At 54.2% G+C, this 21,019-nt stretch overlaps 6 protein-coding genes across 6 annotated transcripts; 5 read left to right on the forward strand and 1 right to left on the reverse strand.

The window, feature by feature from the left end:
• Positions 1-606: 606 nt before the first annotated feature.
• Positions 607-3,996, forward strand: LMH87_006437 (uncharacterized protein; the record flags this gene model as incomplete). Its single annotated transcript, XM_056204322.1, has 2 exons — positions 607-3,703; positions 3,767-3,996. The coding sequence occupies 2 exons, from the start codon at positions 607-609 to the stop codon at positions 3,994-3,996; spliced, it is 3,327 nt and encodes a 1,108-aa protein (XP_056059690.1).
• A 1,465-nt stretch (positions 3,997-5,461) lies between these two features.
• LMH87_006438 (uncharacterized protein) lies at positions 5,462-6,340 on the reverse strand (the record flags this gene model as incomplete). The annotated part of the gene is made up of 3 exons (XM_056204323.1): positions 5,462-5,819; positions 5,906-5,953; positions 6,327-6,340. The coding sequence occupies 3 exons, from the start codon at positions 6,338-6,340 to the stop codon at positions 5,462-5,464; spliced, it is 420 nt and encodes a 139-aa protein (XP_056059691.1).
• Positions 6,341-7,763: 1,423 nt separating this feature from the next.
• Positions 7,764-9,087, forward strand: LMH87_006439 (uncharacterized protein; the record flags this gene model as incomplete). The annotated part of the gene is made up of 4 exons (XM_056204324.1): positions 7,764-8,018; positions 8,078-8,168; positions 8,229-8,591; positions 8,645-9,087. 4 exons carry the CDS (start codon positions 7,764-7,766, stop codon positions 9,085-9,087), a joined length of 1,152 nt encoding a protein of 383 aa, XP_056059692.1.
• Positions 9,088-10,213: 1,126 nt separating this feature from the next.
• Positions 10,214-13,021, forward strand: LMH87_006440 (uncharacterized protein; the record flags this gene model as incomplete). Its single annotated transcript, XM_056204325.1, has 1 exon — positions 10,214-13,021. The coding sequence occupies one exon, from the start codon at positions 10,214-10,216 to the stop codon at positions 13,019-13,021; it is 2,808 nt and encodes a 935-aa protein (XP_056059693.1).
• A 428-nt stretch (positions 13,022-13,449) lies between these two features.
• LMH87_006441 (uncharacterized protein) lies at positions 13,450-15,030 on the forward strand (the record flags this gene model as incomplete). Its single annotated transcript, XM_056204326.1, has 3 exons — positions 13,450-14,790; positions 14,904-14,936; positions 15,013-15,030. 3 exons carry the CDS (start codon positions 13,450-13,452, stop codon positions 15,028-15,030), a joined length of 1,392 nt encoding a protein of 463 aa, XP_056059694.1.
• Positions 15,031-17,414: 2,384 nt separating this feature from the next.
• On the forward strand, positions 17,415-19,082 carry LMH87_006442 (uncharacterized protein; the record flags this gene model as incomplete). The annotated part of the gene is made up of 2 exons (XM_056204328.1): positions 17,415-18,317; positions 18,381-19,082. The coding sequence occupies 2 exons, from the start codon at positions 17,415-17,417 to the stop codon at positions 19,080-19,082; spliced, it is 1,605 nt and encodes a 534-aa protein (XP_056059695.1).
• Between the last annotated feature and the right edge of the window lie 1,937 nt (positions 19,083-21,019).

Below are 21,019 nucleotides of genomic sequence, written 5' to 3' on the forward strand. Positions count from 1 at the left end.
TGTCACCCGCCTCTTGCATCTTTCTCGCTGCCGTCGCACCCTTCTCCCGCTCTCCCTCTTCATTCTCACTCTGATTTTTTATTCCCCCCACGCTTCTTCTCTCCGCGTCCTTGGCTGCCAATCTCGTCACGTTCTCACTTGCTGGCTCATACAAGCAAAAGCCCACACAACCGGCCACCACCACCGGTCACCTTCTTCTTCCCTGCCAGCTTTTTCTACCCTTGGTGACACCGTCTGCACGTCGCTCTCTCATCCTCCTCTATTTTCCCTCTTGAATGATACCCCGCGCTTCGCTGTCTTGACTTCGCCTGCGCGTGCCGCTCATCCCACATCCAGCCGGCCTGGCTGAATATGGAACGTGCCCGCAGGACAGTATCGACGGCTTCATCCCGTCGCAGACCAAATCCCGCCTCTACTTCACCCCAATCCGCGCCTGAGTCGGGGCCTGAGCCTTTACCTTCTGTGAGCCCCGGTTTGTCGAATGACATAAAGAGCCCGCAATCTGCGCCGCCCGCCCGACGCTCCAGCAAGACTCTGCAGCACAGCGCCAGCTTCTCTGCTCCTGCCTCATCCCGCTCCACTCATCTGAGGAAGCGGTCAAATACAATGGATGAGTTCGGATTTGAGAATGCTGCCGATGACAAGGACAGCCCGCAAAAAGGCGGCCACACTCTCCGTCGGCGTGCCCGTGTTGACTACACATTTGAGCACATCGACGACGAGGTTGTTGTCCCCAGCTCAACATCGTCAACGCGCACTAGGAAGCGCAAATCCGACAACAGCTATGACTCGGAGGAAGTGAATGCTCAGAATATCGGCCGCAGACGCGCCTCGCTTGATGCGGACACGCCTTCGTCACGCCGCCGCAATCCTGCCCGCAAGTCTTCTGCCGAGGTGGCCACCTACATTGAAGAGCCAGACGAGGAAGAAGGCAACGTCCAAGACACTATTGAAGTCGAAGTCACTGGCTCGTTATCGGACGGTGATCATCCCACTTCTGCTGCCCCCGTCTCCCGCTCACCAAATGCTACTGGCCAAGACCCCCAGCCGCCCAAAAGCGCCATGGTCCCATCTGCAGAGCTTGAGAGGCCTGCAGAGGACTCATCGCTAGCTTCCAACGCCAAAGAAAATTCTTCGCGCTGGCGGATCAAGATCATGCCTCAAAAAGGGCCACGTATACGGCTCACGCACAAGTCTCCAGGCTCTAACAGCCGAGACTCCTCGCCATCCGAAGCCGTCGCGCCCGCTTCTGCTGAGCCTGAGAGATCTGCCCTGGGCGAAACCCCAGGCAAGGCTGAGACTAGTACAGCTGTACCTGATGCCGCAAAGTCTGAGCCCCAGGATGAAGATGGCGAAAAGCCAGAGAAGCAGCTGCTACAAGAAGCAAGCGCTGCGCCGAACGGTGCCGGCTCCAATGCTGAAGAGGCTGATGAACCAGAAAAGATAAATGGGATGGCGGTATCTGAGCAATCATCTACGCAGCAAACGCTGGACGCAGATGTCGCTCAGGAGGAATCAAAAGCAGTGTCGGCAAAGGAGGAGGCCGTTGACGAAACGGCTGCCTTGGATGGTGGCGCTAATCGTGATACGCCGATTACCCATCTTGATGCCGATGCGGTTGAGAAACCCGAGGGTCAAGACAATGCCGCCACTTCTGCCTCTGCGATTGACGCGCCGCAAAAAGATGTTGCAAAGCCTTCCTCCCCATCGTCGCAGGTTCAGAAGCAGCTTGATGAATCCCCCAACGAAGCTACTGTTGGCGTCAAGATGGATCCCGATGTCGAAGGAGATGCCGATGTCGAAGATGCCGATGATGATGGCAAACCCGGGGATGAGCCTATGGAAGACGAGCCACAGGCAGAACCCGCGGAGATCAGTAATACTCCAACCCCGGCATCAGAAATTAAAGAAGCTCCAGCTTCTCTACAGGCGGGCTCTGATACCGCAATGGAGGGTATCGTCGCCACCAAGCCCGAGAGGAAGCCCTGCCCCCCACAAGATCTTGCGCCCCCTGCTCTTGTATCGCGGCCTCAGCCGACTCCTGCCGGCCGTTGGGCCTATCTGACCCCTTACGTCGACGGGGAATACGTTACGTACCCGGAGAAAAAGGAGTCTTCCCCCGAGGAGGAGACTCCTACAGATGAGCCCATGCCGGAGGACAAAGATGCCGACAAGGACTCGAACGGCATGGAGCCCATAGTCGACGATAACGAAGACGCTCCGGACGCTTCTCAGCTTGAGGTACCGACCCCGGCGTTAAATACGCCTACCAGAGGCTCGCCTGTGCCTGAGTCTATGGAGCCTACCGCATCGAACTCGCCCGCTCAAGCTGCGGACGAAGCAGATGATGGTGACGTTTCTGACTCTGACGACGTCGAAGTTCGGCGCTTCTTCCGTTACAGAAAGCTACGGGACCCTGAGGACTTTGTTTCGGCCATAGAAAAGTTCGAGGACATGTCGACAACAGACTTGTATGAGCTAGTCGGGGCTATGAATGTATCTCTGGTGCAATGGCAGACTGAGTGGACCTCGCTCGGCAAAATTGTTGACGATTATGAGAATGCTCTCCGGCGTCGACTTGCCGATTCGAAATACGAGTCACGCACGCGCAATCTTCATCAGCACGGCATCAATTACGAAGAACCGGAGTTCGTCGTCAAGGGATACAAGGCCAAGGAGAAGGAGATTATGAGCGAAACTCGTTACCTTCAAGGCCAGGATCGTATCATGGCGGCTGCATATGGCTTCGAATATGATCCCCACCCGTCCAAGATTGGTCGGCAAAATCCCGAGACGCAACAGGCCGGCATCATGACACGTGGACGCTCACTCCGAAACCAACCTAGGCAGACGGCAAAGGCGACTGAAACCGACGAAGTGACGGGCAAACGAACCCGTAAGCCTGTCCAGCTATTTGACCCCGCCGCACAAGATATCAGCCGCAGCTCGACTCCAGTTCCGACTAGAGGCAAGAGGCGGAGGAACGGAAACGGTGACGATGATATGGTCACGTCTAGCTTCAACGGAGACGCCACTTCGGATGTGGATGAACCGCCGTCGAGGACGAAGCGCCGTCGCGCTGGCCGTCCGCAGACTTCTGCGCCGAACATGGGTGACGATTCGGGTGCTTCTCAGGATCCCTCACAGGATGCTGATGAGACTGCGCGTCCAAGCCGTCGGGGTCGCCATCGGGCTGCCATCCGATACGATGATGGCTTTGCAGAGCAGGAAGTGGATGACGAACAGCATCCAAAGCTGCCCAAACGACATATTCTCACGCTGAAGATCCCACGCGGCAAAAATTTCAGCGAACCGTCGTCTGCAATCACCGACAATGGCGACTCGCGGCCGTCCACCGCGGACTCGGAGTCGAGTTCCCACACAGCCGAATCATCGTACTCCTTCCGGCCCAAGAGACAGAAGCGATTCCGTGACGAGGAGGAAGCCGAGGCTGCGGGCCAGGGTCCTCCCAAGAAACGGGGTCGCCGTGTCACCGACGATGCGGGTTCCATGGCTGCCTTCCCTACTGGAGACGTCTCGCCTGCCGCAGCTCGCAAAACCCCAAAGATCAAGGTTGTTCGTGCGGCTCAGACTCAAGCAAGCCGCACAGGAACACCTTCGTCAGTGGGTGGCGATGCAGACGAGCCGCGCAAGGACTACAAGCTGATGACCAAGTCGGAGAAGATGTCTGCGTCGATGAAGAGTAAGAACTTTTGTTTTGTTGTGGCATTCCATGAATTACGATTTGCTAACATGCTGAAAACAGGTCGCTGGGCAAATGGCAACATGGCCGGCGCCGTCGAGAAACGAAAAGCGACGCTCGCCGCCAAGAAGGCCGCCCAGGCTGCTGCCGACCAGAAGTCAGGGACAACGACGCCCAAGGGTAGCAAGGTCAAGCCAAAGAAGGATGGCCCGCCGCGGCAAGACTCGCAGCCGTTGCCGCCGAGCACCCCCGGTATGGGATATCCCTTCTCGGCTGCCCCGAATGAGGCGTAAAGATTGTTCCCAATGTTTCCTTTTTTGCAGAGGCGCTGGATCTACAGGCTTAATCACGAACACGACGCCACATCCAGCGCACTCGTGTGTACGAATTCGGAGGAGAGGGGTTGTTTCCTTGGTTTGTTTCTCTCGCGTCCTGATTCTTTATGCGTGTTCTTTTTATACTTTCCATTGGGACAGCTTTCAAACGCTGTCCCAACCTGTGTTACTGGGTCCTCTTTTATGTTTGGGGTATTTTTCTTTCTTTCCTTGCGTCTAGTATTACTGTCCTCGCGTTTTAGCATACGAGCCGCGTTGGCATTCATCGTGCCGCGCACCAAAATGGCTCTGGACTGGCGTTTTCTTCTTGCGCATTCTTGTTTTTTTTTTAAACTTGGTTGCGGTTTCGCTCTGACCTTGCTGGGTCCTCTCATTTTTTTCTTCTCGGCTCCACCCGCGCCGGGCGGTGGGAGAATGCGGATTCGTTCTTCTTTCGGTTTTTTTTTGGAATTAAGATATGGATGGAATAATGTGTTCAGTGCTTAAAAGGTCGACAGCATAGTTTTGAATCCAAGCGAAGATGTTGTTTAAATTTGTCTGCATACCATGTTGTGCTTAATGTGATGACAATCGTGATAGTGGTACTTACCGTGTAAGTCGCAGCACAGCAGTAATCGCTCATCATCGTAGAATTTGTCAAACTGCGCTCAGGTAAAGACAACATTCGTAAGAACTGCCCAGATCACTTCTCAAACTAATTGTATACTCACCCACCCATACGAAATATGCTCAACCCAACCAGAGCAGCTTACAATGCAGCAATGATTTCGGTTGGCTCATCCCGGGTAGGCTACGCTCGCCGCCCTGGATCTTGTGGGCCACGCCATCCATCGATGCGCACCAACTTGGCGTAGGACTATTTCCTGGTTCAACGGGCCAGCCATCGGCTACACTGCATATGTTACAGACCCAAGAGTACCCCAGTACTACAGCAAGTCACGCAGAAAGATGCAAGGGGAGGCCAGCTTTGAACCTTGTCTTGGTGCTCATCATTGACTGGAAGCATCCACCATTACCACAAATCATATAGAAAGACGCAATGGGGATCCAGCTTTGTTACTTTGTTTTTGTGCTCATCATTGATGCAGTATCTGGTATGAATCTTCCTTACACGCCGCATGCAAATGCAGAGCCGGCGAAAAGTCCCTGTACACCACCGCCAGCGATCCCACCCTCCCAAGTCTAGAATAAATAAAAAAAGATGAAGGAGGTCCAAGGGGAATACGTAGAATAGTCCTCGCGCGCGCGCACAAATGCAACCACATTTGGGGAGTATCAAGACCATTTTTGCCAATGTTTCTTCATTTTTTTGTCATGAATAGTGTAAAAGACATTTCGCCGTTTGTCCCCTCCGTGATTTGCCGTTTAAAAAAAAACTGTATCAACCTTCTTTTTTTCTCCCACACCCAAGCAATTTCCCCATTTACATGACGACGCCAGAGTTGGAGGCAATACGGGGCCACAGCTCAGCGGCCTCCTTGCCGACGGGGCCGGTGATGGCGGAGCCCTTCATCTCGCCCTTGGGGTTGACGATGACGCCGGCGTTGTCCTCAAAGTAGAGGAAGACGCCGTCGAAGCGCTTCCAGGGCTTGGCCTGGCGGACGATGACGGCGGGGTGGACCTTCTTGCGGAGCTCGGGCTTGCCCTTCTTGACGGTCGCGACGACCATGTCGCCAACGCCGCCGGCGGGCAGGCGGTTCAGGCGGGCGCCGATGCCCTTGACGGCAATGATGTACAGGTTGCGGGCACCGGAGTTGTCGGCGCAGTTCATGACGGCACCGCTGTGAGTGTTTGTTAGTCTGTGGTTCGTCGAGCGGTGGTGATTCGAGATGTCGTGTGCCGCCGACGGGCTTGCGGGAAAACGTACACAGGGAGACCGAGGGTCATCTTGAGCTTGCCACCAGGGGCACCACGGCTACACGAATTCTGTCAGTATTTCCGAGTCGCAGGTACGCGGCGTTGAGTTTGGTCTCGTTGCTCTGCCCGCGAGAATGCTTCGATACGACGTCCAGTGGGGAAACTGCCATAGACCGACGGCGACATAATTTCGCAAGGATATAAAAAGGTCTTTCGTAATTCAATGGAAAGCGAGCTGCAGTCGCTGCCGTATTTCATCAATGGCTGTGACCATGTCCGAAGAAAAGCTGAATTTTCGCTGGTCTTGTCGTCGTATCCGGCTTCGTCAAAGTCGCCCAAGAAGTCTTTCCAATTCCTCCTCTTGCACGTCTTTTTGTTTCGTTTCGCATATACTGTCGAGAGCAGAGCATCGAGAGTCGAGAAGAACTTACGAGATCTTGGCCATTGTGAAGGGTTGTGTGTGGCGTTAATTCGGTATAGAGGAATTCTGCCTGTGTCTGGAATTGCGGTCGTGATCGAGAGCGTCCAGTCTATTCGGGGCGAAAATTTCCTGTGGGGTGAGAAACCCTATGGGAAGCGAGGGACAGCTCACGTGACGATAAGTTATTTTATCGAACCCTCCGTGGGGCGGGCGGACGACCTTTGGTGCTGCTGGGGCGGGCGAGAATGAGTGGAACGCTGGAGTACGTACAGTAAGCAGGTTGTTGATAATGGGCGACAGGCTGGCAAAAGGTACTTGATGTCCATTCTCAGCACATGCTTCCCTCAGCGTTGTTGCGAGACGGGTAACTCATCTAAGCCTCCTGAACTACCTTCAGCCCCAGTTAAAGTCTGCCAAGAATACAAAATAATTCTACAAAATTTCTGTCATGTGATTACTGTCATCCCACGCATGGGCAGCCGAGTACATGGCGTAACCAGTAAGAAGGCCACTAGCACCAGGAAGGGCAGCAGGAGAGCCAGCCAGCGAAAGAATCAATGTCAAGGGCATCTGCCAAGTGTAAACATCTTATTTATATTATCTATTTAGTACGAAGGTTTCAATGATCGCATTGGGCTTTTCCTGTATATTCTTCAGGCGGTATGCGCCGTTTGCATGTTTGCGTCCGGAGCCGGATGACAGCTCCCACTCTTTGCTCTCGTCTTCTTGTTGCTCTTTTTTCTTTCCCAGTCATAACAGGGACATGATGTGCGTGATAGTTAGATCGCTCCTGGGTGTGAGACTTGTGTGGCGTTTACGGCTCTGCCGGTAACGTTGTAGCTTCAGAATGACAACGTGGGCAATGAAAGGAAAGCGGCTAGGCGCAAAAGAGCAAAAGATCAGAATCAACACATTGAGCAATTTTATACTGTCATGAAACTAATAAGAGAGACGTCCCCTATTATTCGATATGGTTCACCATCGCAGCTGTGGCAGGACTGTGATTGGCGGGCGGCGCGGAAATCGACGGGGGCGCCGCTGCAAGCAAATTTAGGGGCTTTCTTTGGAAGGGAAGGTCTGCTTTCTAGCGCTGCGGGCCCCCCCCCCCCCCGTCGTCGCTGCAGGGCCCAACGCTCCAATCAGGAGCCGCCTGAAATTTCCTGCATCTCCCCTTTAATGGCTGCCGGCTCAGTTTACGTGTCGCGTCTACAATAGTTGAAAGGGCGACTTGCCAAAAAGTTCATCTCATCAACCCTACGACGCCCGCGCTCATTCAACGATACAGAGAGGCATTCGCGGCCGCCTGGACCAGTCCCTCGCTCTATTCTGCTGCCCTTGTTTTCGCCGTCGTTGGCTGCCTGCTTGACACTTCCCATCTGCCTCAGGAGGACCCCTGCGTCGCATCTTCCGCTCTCCCTTGGACTCACCTCGTCACACTTTCTTCATCATGTCCGATAAGAAGAGCGACGACTACTATCCGGGTCGCGACAATGGCGAGAAGGAGCGCTTCATCCCTGCTGCGCCCGCCTTTGCCGCCCGTGAGGCCCCGGCTGCGGTGTCCGACTCACTCAACAAGATCAGCCAAAGTCCTGGCCTCTCCGTCTTGGCCTACTGCTTGTCTTCTATCAGCATGACCGTCGTCAACAAATACGTCGTCTCCGGCTCCAAGTTCAACATGCCCCTCATGTATCTGGGCATCCAGGTAAGATGACCTGCACATTTGGTTGTGCACTCGACGGCTTCTGACTTGACTGGTTTTAGAACGGTGTTGGCGTTGCTGCCATCTTGGCCTGCAAGCAGCTGGGCCTCATCACCACTCTTGCGCCTTTTGACACCGAAAAAGCCAAGAAATGTAAGTTGATGGAACTGCCGCGGCTTCCGCCGAAGAGCATTAAACGTTAACATCACACAGGGATGCCCATCTCATTCCTTCTCCTTGGTATGATCTTTACTGGCACCAAGGCACTCCAGTTCCTCTCTGTTCCCGTCTACACCATTTTCAAGAACCTGACAATAATTGTCATTGCGTACGGCGAGGTCCTGTGGTTTGGCGGCCAAGTTACCTCGATGATCCTGCTCTCCTTTGGGATGATGGTTGTCAGTTCCGTCATCGCTGCCTGGTCTGATGTTCAACACGCTGCCACTGCATCTTCTGATGCCATGTCGACACTCAATGCCGGTTATGCATGGATGTTCCTCAACGTCCTCTGCTCGTCCATGTTTGTTCTCGGCATGCGCAAGGTTATTCGCAAGATGAACTTTAGCGATTGGGACAGTAAGTACATTCATGCTGGAACCGTCATCTTGCACATGCTGACAATCAACCAGCCATGTTCTACAACAACTTCCTGACCATTCCCATCATCATTGTCCTGACTTTCCTTGTCGAGGACTGGTCAGGCGAGAATCTGGCCCGCAATTTCCCTGTTGAGAGCCGCAACAATCTCCTCCTCGGCATGGTCTACTCGGGTCTTTGCGCTATCTTCATCTCTTACTGCTCGGCTTGGTGCATTCGCGTCACTTCTTCTACCACGTACTCCATGGTTGGCGCCCTCAACAAGCTGCCCATTGCTGTCAGTGGCCTCGTCTTTTTCGATGCCCCCGTTACCTTTGGCAGCGTCTCTGCCATCTTTCTCGGTTTCGTTAGTGGCATCGTCTACACCTGGGGCAAGGTGCAGATGAAGGAGCAGTCCAAGATGAGCCTCCCGACCACGAACCGGCCTGTCATGAGCGCCAGCTCCAAGAGCAATAACGATGCTTCCAACTCATAAAGCGCCTTGAGCGGATCAGGGTATGAGTAATGGAAGGACAAGGGATTGGGGTTTGCCGGACTGTTTACATGGTACACATTTTCTTTCTCGTTTCGCAAACGGCTCGCGAATATCATAAAAAGTCATAGGGAACGGCGTCAGCTCTTCAGCGTCCAAGGTGAGAAACCAGGAATGCTCGTAGCTTCGGACATTTGGCATTGGCATCTATCGTTTGGTTGAAGCGGGAGATGGACATTTAGTCGTTTTATTAGGCGTTCGCTTGTTTTACGCCAGAGGGCCGCAGAGCATTTTGGCATACAACGAGCATTGTATTTGTTATAGGTTGACAGATGATTAATTTGGGAATAGACTTGATAATTCACTTGCATGATTATCCGGAGTGCACCCACCTCAGAGCACAGCAAAGGCTCTGACGGAATACCGGACTGCACAACAACCATCCAATTGATCTCCGTTGTGATGCGGAAAACCCCTTCTCGGCTTCGGGGGCAGAATGGCCTAGTTTAGCTCTGCATGGCAACGCGCCATTTGCGCCTTTGCAGCGGAAGTGGATAGCCGTGCCCGCTCGGCGCTCGCCGTGTTCGCCATCTCTGTATCCGTAATTTATAATTTGTTGCCTGCTGACATGCCCACTCACAGCCCTACTGGCCAGAAACAGAGCCTCGCCGTGGAAAAGATCGGCCAGAAGCCGTTTTTTAATGCCTTGGCCGAGAAAATAGAGGGGGCGACGAGAGCTGACAGCCTGGTTGGTGCGCCAGAGCCAAAGCCTATCCAGCTGGCCAGCCCGCACTTTCACATTTCTGCACCAAGGCCAGCCCACACTCGAATTTCTAAGCTTCATTCGTCTGCATCGCCAAACTCTTCCCAACACACCGGCGGCAGTCTTGAGCTTTCACGAAACCTGGACTGGACTCGAGTTGCTTGCCCTTCGCCTCCAGCAGCTCTTCCACCATCCGCGATCGCGATCCTCTCCACCACCATTTCGTACTACTTCCCCTCTTCTCTGTCGTGAAACCCGGCCCGCGGCGTTAGCCTCGAACCATCCGATCAAGAAACTACAGCATTTGCCGATGTCGCACTAGCAAGCGAGGCCTCTCCTGCAAGTGTCCGTGGGCATCCAGCGACCATGAACTACTTCGAGGACTACGACGAGCCCGTCGGCGACGGCGGGCCAGCGAGCCACGAGCCGCCTGCTGCCATGGGATCGCCGCCGTCGCCCGCACAACCCCATCAAGGCGCAGGTGGTGCAGCTGCAGGCATGACCAGCCACCCTCGATCATCGGGCAATGTTACGATATACCAGACCACGGGCCCCGATGCTCACACCGCGGCCATCCTGTCACCTGGCGGCTCGGGTCCTGCCCTGAACCCGCGCTCCTGTGTAACTTGCCGCCGTCGCAAGGTGCGCTGCGATAAGCAGATGCCATGCTCCAACTGTCGCCGCGCACAAATTCCCTGCATTTTCCCTGCGCCCGGTCGCGCCCCGCGCCAACAGAAACCAAAGGACCTCAATGCGCCGCCAAAGAGCTCCAGCCAACGCGAGGTGGAACTGATCAAGCGCCTGCGCAAGCTTGAGGGCATCGTTGAGGAGCTGAGCGGACAGATTGAGGTTGAATCTGGCAGCGGCCGGCAGGCGCACTCTGAATCTCCACGCGTTGGCACAACTGGTGACGGCTCCTCGGCCAGCCAATACTCTTCCAGCCTGGACTTCTTCGGCGGTCGCCCGTCGAGCGAGGGTGGCCACGATACGAACCCAGACGTTCTGCGAAAGCGAGACGTTGGCCAGCAGTTTGGCCGAATGGTTCTCGGCGATCACAAAGGCACAGCCAGGTATATCAGTAGTGGTTTTTGGTCGAAGATGAATGACGAAATCGATGCTATTCGGACTGAAACACAAAGGCTCACCGACGACGATGACGAGTCTGACTACGATGAGTCGCCTATGGAAACGCCAGACGCACTGGGAGCTCTCAATGATCATCACTCGTTTATCTTTGGCTACCGATCCGCCGATGTTGACTTGAGTAAACTACACCCGCTCCCGTCACACGCAACATTCCTTTGGTCTGTTTTTCAAGAAAACGTTGAGCCTCTACTCAAGATCCTTCATGTACCAACCGTTGATGCCTTGCTGCGAGAAGCAAGACGAGATATGTCTACACTGCTGCCCGCAGACGAGGCCCTGATTTTTGTGATATACTTTTCCGCCATTACCGCTCTCGAACCAGAAGAGGTCCAGACAAACTTTGGGGCAGACAAGTTTGCGCTTCTCGGACAGTATCGTTTTGCTGTAGAGCAAGCACTGGCCAAGGCGAATTTCTTGAACACATCTGACATTACCGTTCTACAAGCCTTCACATTGTTCCTACTTGTCGGTAGGCGACATGACGACAGTCGATTTTGCTGGTCTCTGACCAGTCTCGTTGTTCGCCTTGCGCAGGGCATGGGGCTGCACAGGGACGGCACGCACTTTGATTTGCCACCCTTTGAGGCGGAGATGCGAAGGAGGCTGTGGTGGGCGATCATTACGCTTGACCTACGATCCGGAGAGGAGCTTGGCACTGACATGGTTATACCTGATGGAAGCTATGACACACAGTTGCCTTTAAACATCAACGACGCCGATATAAGCAAAGACTCCACAGAAGTTCCCGAGCAACGCGAGGGTCGCTCAGACTCTGCTGTCGCTGTCGTCAGATATGAAATTTGCGCCATCGCCCGCCGTATTCATTGTGCGTCCTCTGCCATGGCGTTGCGCCCGGAAACAAGCAGCATTGCCGAAAAGGAGCAGATGCTCATTGAAGTATACCAGCGCATCGAGGACAAGTTTCTTCGACATGTTGTGGATGAAATGGACCCCCTGTACTGGGTTGTTGCAATGATTACACGTGTCATCATGGCTAAGTCTTGCTTGGTGATATATCACCCTCTCCTTTTCCCTGGTGCAGAAGAGCAGCTGTCAAATGAGGTCCGCCAGAGGCTTTATGTTGCCGCGATTGAGATTATTGAATGCAATCACAAGCTCAGTACTGATCCACGCTGCAAGCAATATCGTTGGCTGTTTAAGACTTACACAAGTTGGCACGCCATCTCCTACGTCCTCGTGGAAACCTGCCGCAGACCTTGGACGCCGCTGGTAGAGCGTGCCTGGCATGCTGTAACAGGATACGAGGGAGACCCGACCGAGCTGGCCAAGAAAGCTGACCACGCCGCGGTGTTCCTCCCGCTGCGCAAGCTTTTTGCTCGCGCGCGACGACATCGTGTGGCCGAGATTACCAAACTTCGCGCGAATCCAGACGAAGCACGACGTCTGGACTTTGCAGAGCGTATGGATCCGGAGCCTGCTCGTTTTGGACCTGTTCCTGGTGCAGAGCACATAATGGACCAGGCTAGAGAGCGTTGGAGGCTGCTCATAAAACCTGAAGGTGTCAGCCCGTCGCCATGGCTCGGCTCGAAAGCAGCAGGCGGAAGTAGCGCAGCGCCAACAGAGGCAAACTCGCAGCCAACGCCAGCGCCTACTGATGCAAACACCGTCCCTGGACCGCCGATGCAAGCTGGCCTAACCCCATCAACCAACGATGTCAACTACGCAATGAACTTTGTTGACGTGCTCATGTCTCAACACAACGTCCCAATGGCCGACTTTTGGGATATTGCAAACTTGGATCCAGCTGCGACCGACGCGAACCTGTCTTCCCAGCAAGCGCTACAGAATCAGGCCTTGCCAATCCAGACTCCCAAGGATAGTAGTGGCCAGCCCCTTCTCTGGGCTGATCCATTCTCTTCTGCCGGAATCAAGCTTGACGACGTATTGGCTGATGATGCAGAAATGGGAGAGGATTTCAATTGGCAGGATTGGAGCCAGAGTATTCGTGGGTTGGAGCTCGGAGCCGCGCAGCCTCAACCTCAGAACCCGAACCAGCGCTGGCCGTGACGGCGCTTCGACCAGATACTCGAATACCGAATGAATGATGATGATGAAGCTGTATAATCCAGCCTTTTTGGGCACTGGGAGTTGCGAAGCGTTGATTGAGACAGACCAGGATACCCCAATGAGCCCTGGGAGGCGCACACTTGCAACTCGTGGACGATACTCTACGGACCATGTAGCCAGAAAGAAAACATAATGTGAAATAGACTTTGAATAAATAACGATAGCTCTTTCAAACAATGCACACAATTTTCCATGTTGTGTACACCGTCTCTTCAAACTGCTTTGTCCATTACTCCGCCAATGTGCTGCGATTCGTTGGTGGGGCGGAAGCTCAATCGCATCTGCCTAAAAAACCCAAGCATCCAACGCGACGAAAAACTTCTACACGGATCAACGAACGTACTAAATCCGACAACGAAACTCACAATATGGACCCCAGTCGCCGGAACATGATCAACAATCCGGGCCCATCGAGGGGGCGCGATGGTACGTCGCCGAGATACGACTCACACAATCGCGTATCGAAACCACCCCGACCTGCGCCGTCCCAATCCGCAAGCAAGATTGCCGCGAGCTACGTATCGAGCGAAGAGCAGGCGCGTCAATTTGTCGCTGACGAAGACATATTTGTCTTGCGTCAGTCGAAAAAGAAGGCCGACATTCGCGTTCGTGAGAACAGAGCAAAGCCAATCGACTATTTGGCGTTCAGCCTTCGGTACATTGACGAGGAGCGCGACGTCTTCGACGACCAAGAAGGCGACGATGATATAGACGTACCCGAGCCAGCCGAAGTTGTGCAAAAGCTTGATCTACACGGACTGAAGGAGCTGGAAACCGACATAAAGAACTACCACGTGCTAGAGACAGATTCTCGAAATAGGGAATACTGGGAGGCTTTGCGTTCGCTGTGCAAGTCGCAGAAGGCAAAGCTTGACCCCTCCAGGCACGATAGGCGTGTTGTCAGCAGTGTGGATGACGATATCAACAAGATTCTTGCACCAAAGACATACGAGCAGCTAGGCGCCCTGGAGAAGCAAATAAAGGCGAAGCTGCGATCCGACGAAGATATTGATATAGACTATTGGGAGCAGCTCCTGCAAAGCTTGCTCGTTTGGAAGGCCAAAGCTGTCCTAGCACGAACTGTTGAGAAAATCACAAAGAAGAAACTTGAGCGGCAGGGCCAGCCTTCTGGCAAAATGAGCAGCAATACGAGAGCGGCTTCAGCACAAACACAAGCACTGTCCAGAACAACGCCGAACGTGCCACCTTCAGAACCAAGCGGTAATGACGATGCCTCTCAGGCTACACAGACGCTCTACGATAGGGAGGCTGCGCGCGGTGTTTCGGAAAATGAGGAGGTATTTGCTGCGGAGGAGGAGCTCCCAGGAACATCGAAGCCGCAGTGGGCGGGAGAGCACCAAGTACGAAAGCCAAGGTACTTCAACCGAGTTCAAATGGGCTACGAGTGGAACAAGTACAACCAGACGCACTATGACCACGACAATCCGCCACCCAAGGTCGTGCAGGGTTACAAGTTCAACATTTTCTACCCGGAACTCATCGACAAGACCAAGGCGCCTACATTCAAGATTATTCGCGAGCACGGGAGGCGGCGGGGCGAGTCCTTTGCGGCCGCAGGCGAGGAGGACACCTGCTTGATTCGCTTCATTGCGGGACCTCCCTACGAAGACCTGGCGTTTCGCATTGTGGACCGTGAGTGGGATTACAGCGCTAAGAGAGACCGGGGATTCAAGAGCTCTTTCGACAAGGCAAGTTTGATTAACAGAATTCGGCCGAGCAGACACTGCTGCTCTTTGTATCGCACGGAAGCGAGGCCGTGGTGAGCCGGAGCAGCTGCAGCTAACATGTTTGGACTCCGTAGGGCATCCTACAGCTGCATTTTCAGTTCAAAAAGGTAAGACCTGCATACCATTCCCGGGGCTGCGTCCCATTTCACCGGAAATTTCTGGGGCTGACATGTTTGCTCGTAGATCTTCTACCGAAAATAAGGACAACAGGCCAGAGTGGCGACCGCTCAAGTGCCTGTCATATGCCGCGAAGCTCGAAGCACGACATGGGCATCAAGGGAACTTTTGCTATCTTGGCGGTATTCTTGGGTTTTTGTAACAACAGACAGAGAGGCGGAGTGCTGTGCCGTCAGCACGAGTCTCGAAACTAGACATAGCATAGCTGCCCGGCTCGCTTAATCGCATCTTGCACCAAAGGAAGGAAAGCAAAGACCTCAAAATACCAGTACAAGAAATCTTGGCCCGCTAAATTGTGATTCGTTGTTTAAGCGTCCGCCGACCAGAACCATATGGATTGAGCCCACGTTGCATGTTGCACGGATGATTTCTAGAATGTAGGACAACGGCCAGGGCAGGGGCGGCCATGATTCCTGGTGTTACGAAGCAGTTTGAAGTCTGCATATCACCAAAAAGCTCTAGTAGCTGCACAATCATAGACTCTACGCCTGCACCTGATCTGGCGAAGTTGTGTTCTGCAAAGGAGGGGCTTACACGGCGTCTCCGAGCTCTGCGTGCAAACCGTCTTCTTGCTGCGGAGCAAGTGCGGTCTCCAAAGCCTGTATCAGCCTTTGGGGGCCGTTGTTTCAAATCAGAAAAGATGATATTGGACTGGCTGGCCCACAGTGGTGTTGCGAATCTGTCGCCTCCCGTTGAACACCGCATTCCAACTCGCAGCTGGTATTATAGTGCTGTGTAATGAGGTGTGCGTTGCTCCCCGCGCTGCTGCAAGGCAGCGGGAAGCAGCTCATGCTAACGCAAGTAGCCGAGAAGCTTGCAGAGGAGATTTCGAGACGTCAAACGGGCCTTACAATCGCCATCGATCAAAGGCTCTTACATTGTCATCCCGGGAAACAAGCGTCGTCCGACACCCAAATGCTACTCTTGTACGGTCCAAAGAGGATTCAGACGGGCGAGAATCGGACCATTTCGGCAAAACGACACTCCTTTGGCGAGAAAGAGCGCGTGCAGTGCGCTGTGAGCGCACAACATGCCAATGAGAAGGCCGTCTACTGGGGCACAAGCTCGAGCTCTTGTGGTGGTGTGGCCACTCGTCCGTGATACACGTCCGTCCATTGTTGAACGGGACGATGAGGGGTTTCTGGTGGGACAGCGCAGACTTGTCGCTATCGGCTCTTTTTTATTATTATTGCTTTTTCTTCTTTGGCAACACCAGGACGAGATGGGCGGTTCGATCAATGTTGGTCCGTGATTCTCATGTTGAAGCTCGTGCCCGCTACTTCCCTTCTCCCACTGGGCAGTCTTGCCCGCATACATGACGCGACCTGCAGGCGCCGGGCAGCGCGAATGGGAGAATAGCGAGACTTAGGGCAGGCCACAGCTGCAACAGACGCACGCACCAGCGACAAGCGCACAGGGTCGCCAGTTGCAGGGATGACTGGCAGAAGCCAGTTCTTACACAGAAACACAAATACACAGGGGAATGAGGGGTTATCGACCAGGCCCTCCCTCCTCCTCTTCATTCTACCCCATGCGCACCGGCCAGCCCGGCGTCCATGACAAGAGGACGAAGAAAGCTCAGGCCCAAGGGAGAGCATGGCGGATGGGAAGAGTGTGCGGCCCCATCCTCTGCAGAAACAGGTAGGACAGCCAGACAGGCTAGCTCGCCTTTGATACGTTCACGCCCAGGTCAGGACAAGCCACCCATGCCAGCCCGCTCTGGGATACCAACAACTTAGCTCTGCGCCAGCCCAGTTAGCAGCCCACCAGCATTGTCTAGATCTGGGCCTGTACCATCCCAGGCCCTGCAGCCGTTGTGGGGGACCGGCTCCCACACTACAGGGTTGATGGGACTGTTTGAAGCTGCTGTTGACTTTCAACAATAGAGGCACTGAGTCCCATTTAGAGCTGGACGACCATGTCGGACAGACAGACAGACAGACGGGCTCTCGCCCGGGATCCACAGCCAAAGGCCCTCTCTTTCTGCCTTTCGTCCCTCGACCTGCAGCAGTATACAGGCGGGCGCTTTTTGGCCTGCTGTTTCCTCTCACTTATAGATGCTGCCCGTCTCCCGCTCTGCTCCCCCATCTTCTTCCCGGCTACCCCAAACACCACACTTCCCCTTGTTGATACATCTTTCATCCTAAAGACTTTACCTGTTTTCTGTCTGTCTTTCATTCTTGTCTTTCATCCTGTGAAACAAGATTGTCTATCAAATCGCCGGCCATATCCTTGAGCGACTGCCTCCAGGCAAACTTTGGGACGCCGCCGGCTAACCCTTTTTCTGCTCGCCACACCGGGTTCGTCTGGTTCTGGAAAGTAGACACACACCGTTTCTGCGCGATAGAAACCTGGCGACCGAAGCACGGCCCGAAATGAGAGCTGACGCCATGAATTCTCTTACACCAATGAGTGGCCAGGGCGACAGCCATAATAAGCTGCCCTCTCCCTTTGCATCTCCCAAGCTCTTCCAAGGTCCGGCAGACATCATCAAGTCTGAACCCATCACCGACATTCACCTGGCAAAGTGGAAGGCCGAAGATAGTCTGCTGCTCGAGGCCAAGATACAGACTCCCCAATCATCACCTTCAGCCGCCCACCTGTGCCAGCAGACATCAGAGATCGACACGAGCAAACGTGAACCCATGTCTCCGCCAGATAACTATTCCGTCATTTCCTCCCCACAGAACTTTGGCTGGCCATCGTCATCAGAGTCAGGAGAAAGCGAGCCCTGGACGCTGCACCACCACGAGCTACTGCCTGACCATTCTGCCTACGCCAATTCACCATCGTCACCTGCTGGTGGTTGGGACTGCGCGGTACCCTATCAGTTCCAAGGCGCCCCTACCTCGGCGGGATATTTTCCAGACTGCAGTGTCCCCTTCTCTGCCGTTACTCCCCCCCCGATGCAGGCCAACTACTCGCCTGTGTTTGAGATGCCCTCAAACTACGGAAGCCCCCAATATCCCCACAGCCACTTTGGCGATGGATCTCCTGCCCAACGCCGCCAGCTAGCTGCTGGAATTCCTGAAATGGGCTCTCTAGTCAATGAGCCTACTTCACATCCCGACTACTCTGGGGTCTTGCACACACCACCAAGCGACTTCCCCTGCACTTCGGACCTGGGCAAGGCCAAAGGGGACATCAACAGCCTGCCGTACTCTCAACTTCTGTTCAGAGCTTTCATGAGCTCAAACACAAGAAAGTTGTCGCTGCGGCAGATTTACCAGTGGTTCGAAGAGAATACCAACAAGGCTGTGAACAACAAAGGCTGGCAAAACAGCATCCGCCACAACCTGAGCATGAACCGAGTATGTTACCTTGCACACCACATTCCGGATTTGAAAAGCCATGTACTAACAGCGATTTTCTAGGCCTTTGAGAAAGCACCACTGAAGGAAGACGGAACAGAGTCGAGGCGAGCGACTGAGTGGGTGTTGGCAGACTGGGCGCTTGAGGAAGGCGTCCAAAGCACGACAAGGTATCGCAAGAGCAACACCCATTCGAAATCACACAACTCGGGACGTATGGGCCACAGCTCCTACGGTGGCAGCCGCAGAGGTCCCCTGGGATACAACCCCCGGGGTCGTGAGAGGCTCTACAATCATCGACTCCAGATGCACGGTATGCCGTCAGATCAGCAGCTTACCTATGGCCCTCCCATCTCCCATCCCCACATGGCGCCTTCCATGCATGGGCTCTCGGAGGTTGAGGGATACATGGCTCCCGGAGGAGGAATGTGCTACTCGCAAGAAGATGTCCATCAAGGATACAATGGATTCAGCCCAGAAGATGCCAGCAACTCCAACAACTACTCCATGTACAATCTTGGGGGAGGAAATATGGGGGAGTATGCGATTGTGGGCGGCGTTCCCGACGGCACTCTGGCCGGGACCCATGTCGGTGGCGTTGTATCACAACCAGCCGTTGCAGTTCCATATGGGACGCAAATGTCTTCTGGTCTTTCTGGACTTACTGGCCAGTTGCAAGATGACCAGAACCAGCACAGCTACTCATCTGCTGAATACGACACGAGGCAGGGACTCAGCATCGACTCTGAGGGTGTGCGCGAATAGGACGACGGTTGGCGCTGGTGTGAGGGAAGCGGTGGGGTGTGAACTGTGTGATTCTCGCTGCGGTGCAACATGGCACAAGATCCACACGCACCAACCACCCTACTCACTACTAGTACATTGTTGGGCGGGCGCTGCGAAGAAGTTGAGCCTGGTTGACAGTGACGAGACATTGCTAGTCTGTTACCGAGGACGCCAGAAGGGATCAAGGCAAAAAGGCGCACATGAGAGAAGAGGAGACCTGGCTAGTGTCTTGACGAATCATTTCTTTCTCGTTCTTTTTATTTATCATTGTTTAGAGTACTTTCTCTGGGTACCCTGTATTATACATAGACCGGCAGGCCACGATTCTTTTGATGACAATATATTTCTTTTTAATTTTTTATAAACACATTTCTCAATATTTTAGATTGTGACGCCGATTCTCTGCTGCACGGACTGATTCTCGGTGTCATGACAGCATAGGCAACAGGTTGCAGCATGAGACGCACACTGATAGGTGGCTGGTGGTTGTACACATGAGCGATGGATAGCACTCTTGTACAAGGGGGAGTCTGGTGATGCCTGAGCAGGCGAATCCTGAGAAAGCCCGAACCCAGTGCAGTCCTGCGCTGCGGATGGACTTCGCTCCCCCAGATTGCACTCACTACGGGGAGACGACGTGGCAGACAGTCCCGTTCCCCTCGTGAGCAAGCGACCAACTGTACCTTGCGTATCAAGAAGCGCAGAGGCCCAGGGGGCCAAGGTCACGGAAGCAAAGCCTCATATGCACGAGAACAAAGAGAACATCCAGGAACAAAACAACCAAAATTAGTTCGGCGTTGTTCCGTTCGGATTTTCCCGGAATCTGGGGGGCGATAATCTCCCAGTTGTCCAGTCGTCGCTGCCAAAAAAGTGGCTGGGAACGGATTCCCGGCTGTCAAAATCGACAGCGCGGCCGAATCGGTCTCTAAACGTACGTAAACTTTAGTGAAATCTTGTCGACCAGAGGGCTCTCGCTTAAATCGCAAGTTATAGGAATAGTGGCAATGCCGATGGGACTGCTTGTGCAATGCAGGCAATATGCACATGTGTGTCCTTTTCCATCGCTTCTTCCCACCACCACCCACCCACTCAAGGGGCCCCCGATTCCGGCTCGACGGTGCCCGGGCCAGCGAACGGGATGTGCTTCCAGGGAAGTCGTTGTGCGAGGACGGTAAATGGGGTGGGATTGAAGCCGGGGGGTCGACCAGGGCACCGGCACATCTTCAGCATGGGAGGCCGGCGGGCGCATTGGCCAACGGCTGATCCAACTTGAGCAACTCGAGAGAAGGGAAATCGAAGCTCAATAGAAGGATCTGCCGGTATGGGGAGGGGGGGAGAGGGTGAGCCAGCTCGGCTACCTTCCAATGGCAACGCGCCCTTGAGCCTAAAATGTCAGGCTCTAGAGGCGACCTTGCAGAAGCTGAAGGGAGGGGAGTATAAGAAAAGGCAGGGCCAGGTGCTGGATTGCCTTACTCTCAGGGGGCGTGCGGTAGAGAAAGGTGAATCAACCGTTGATCAGCGTCCGTCGTCGTCGTCATCCGGGCTTGTGCCTCTAACCACATCAAGACAATACAGCACAGCAACAGGCCGTGGAGGAGTCGGAGCATTGTTGGGCGGAATGCTTGTAAAAAGGCACACTAGGGCCTCTGCCGGCCGGCTGTCGTCGTCTCCTCGTCCGTCGTCCATCAGATCCAGGCGAGAGAAGAGGCCGGGCAGGGAGCGGCCTGTGCTTTTTTGAAGATATTTGAATGTGTGTGCGAGAAGGAAAAAGCCAGCGGCCGCACTAAAACAAGCCACCATCTCTCTCACGCAAGGACAAGGACCGGGAGGTGTCGGTTGTCTGTCAATGAAGCGTCGCCGGGAAGTTTTTTAGTGCCATTGCAACGCCCGCAACCGTTTTCTGTCTCTCACGCACG

The sequence above is a fragment of the Akanthomyces muscarius genome, chromosome 1 (assembly GCF_028009165.1).
Source record: "Akanthomyces muscarius strain Ve6 chromosome 1, whole genome shotgun sequence".
In the NCBI taxonomy this organism is placed as follows: Eukaryota; Fungi; Ascomycota; class Sordariomycetes; order Hypocreales; family Cordycipitaceae; genus Akanthomyces; species Akanthomyces muscarius.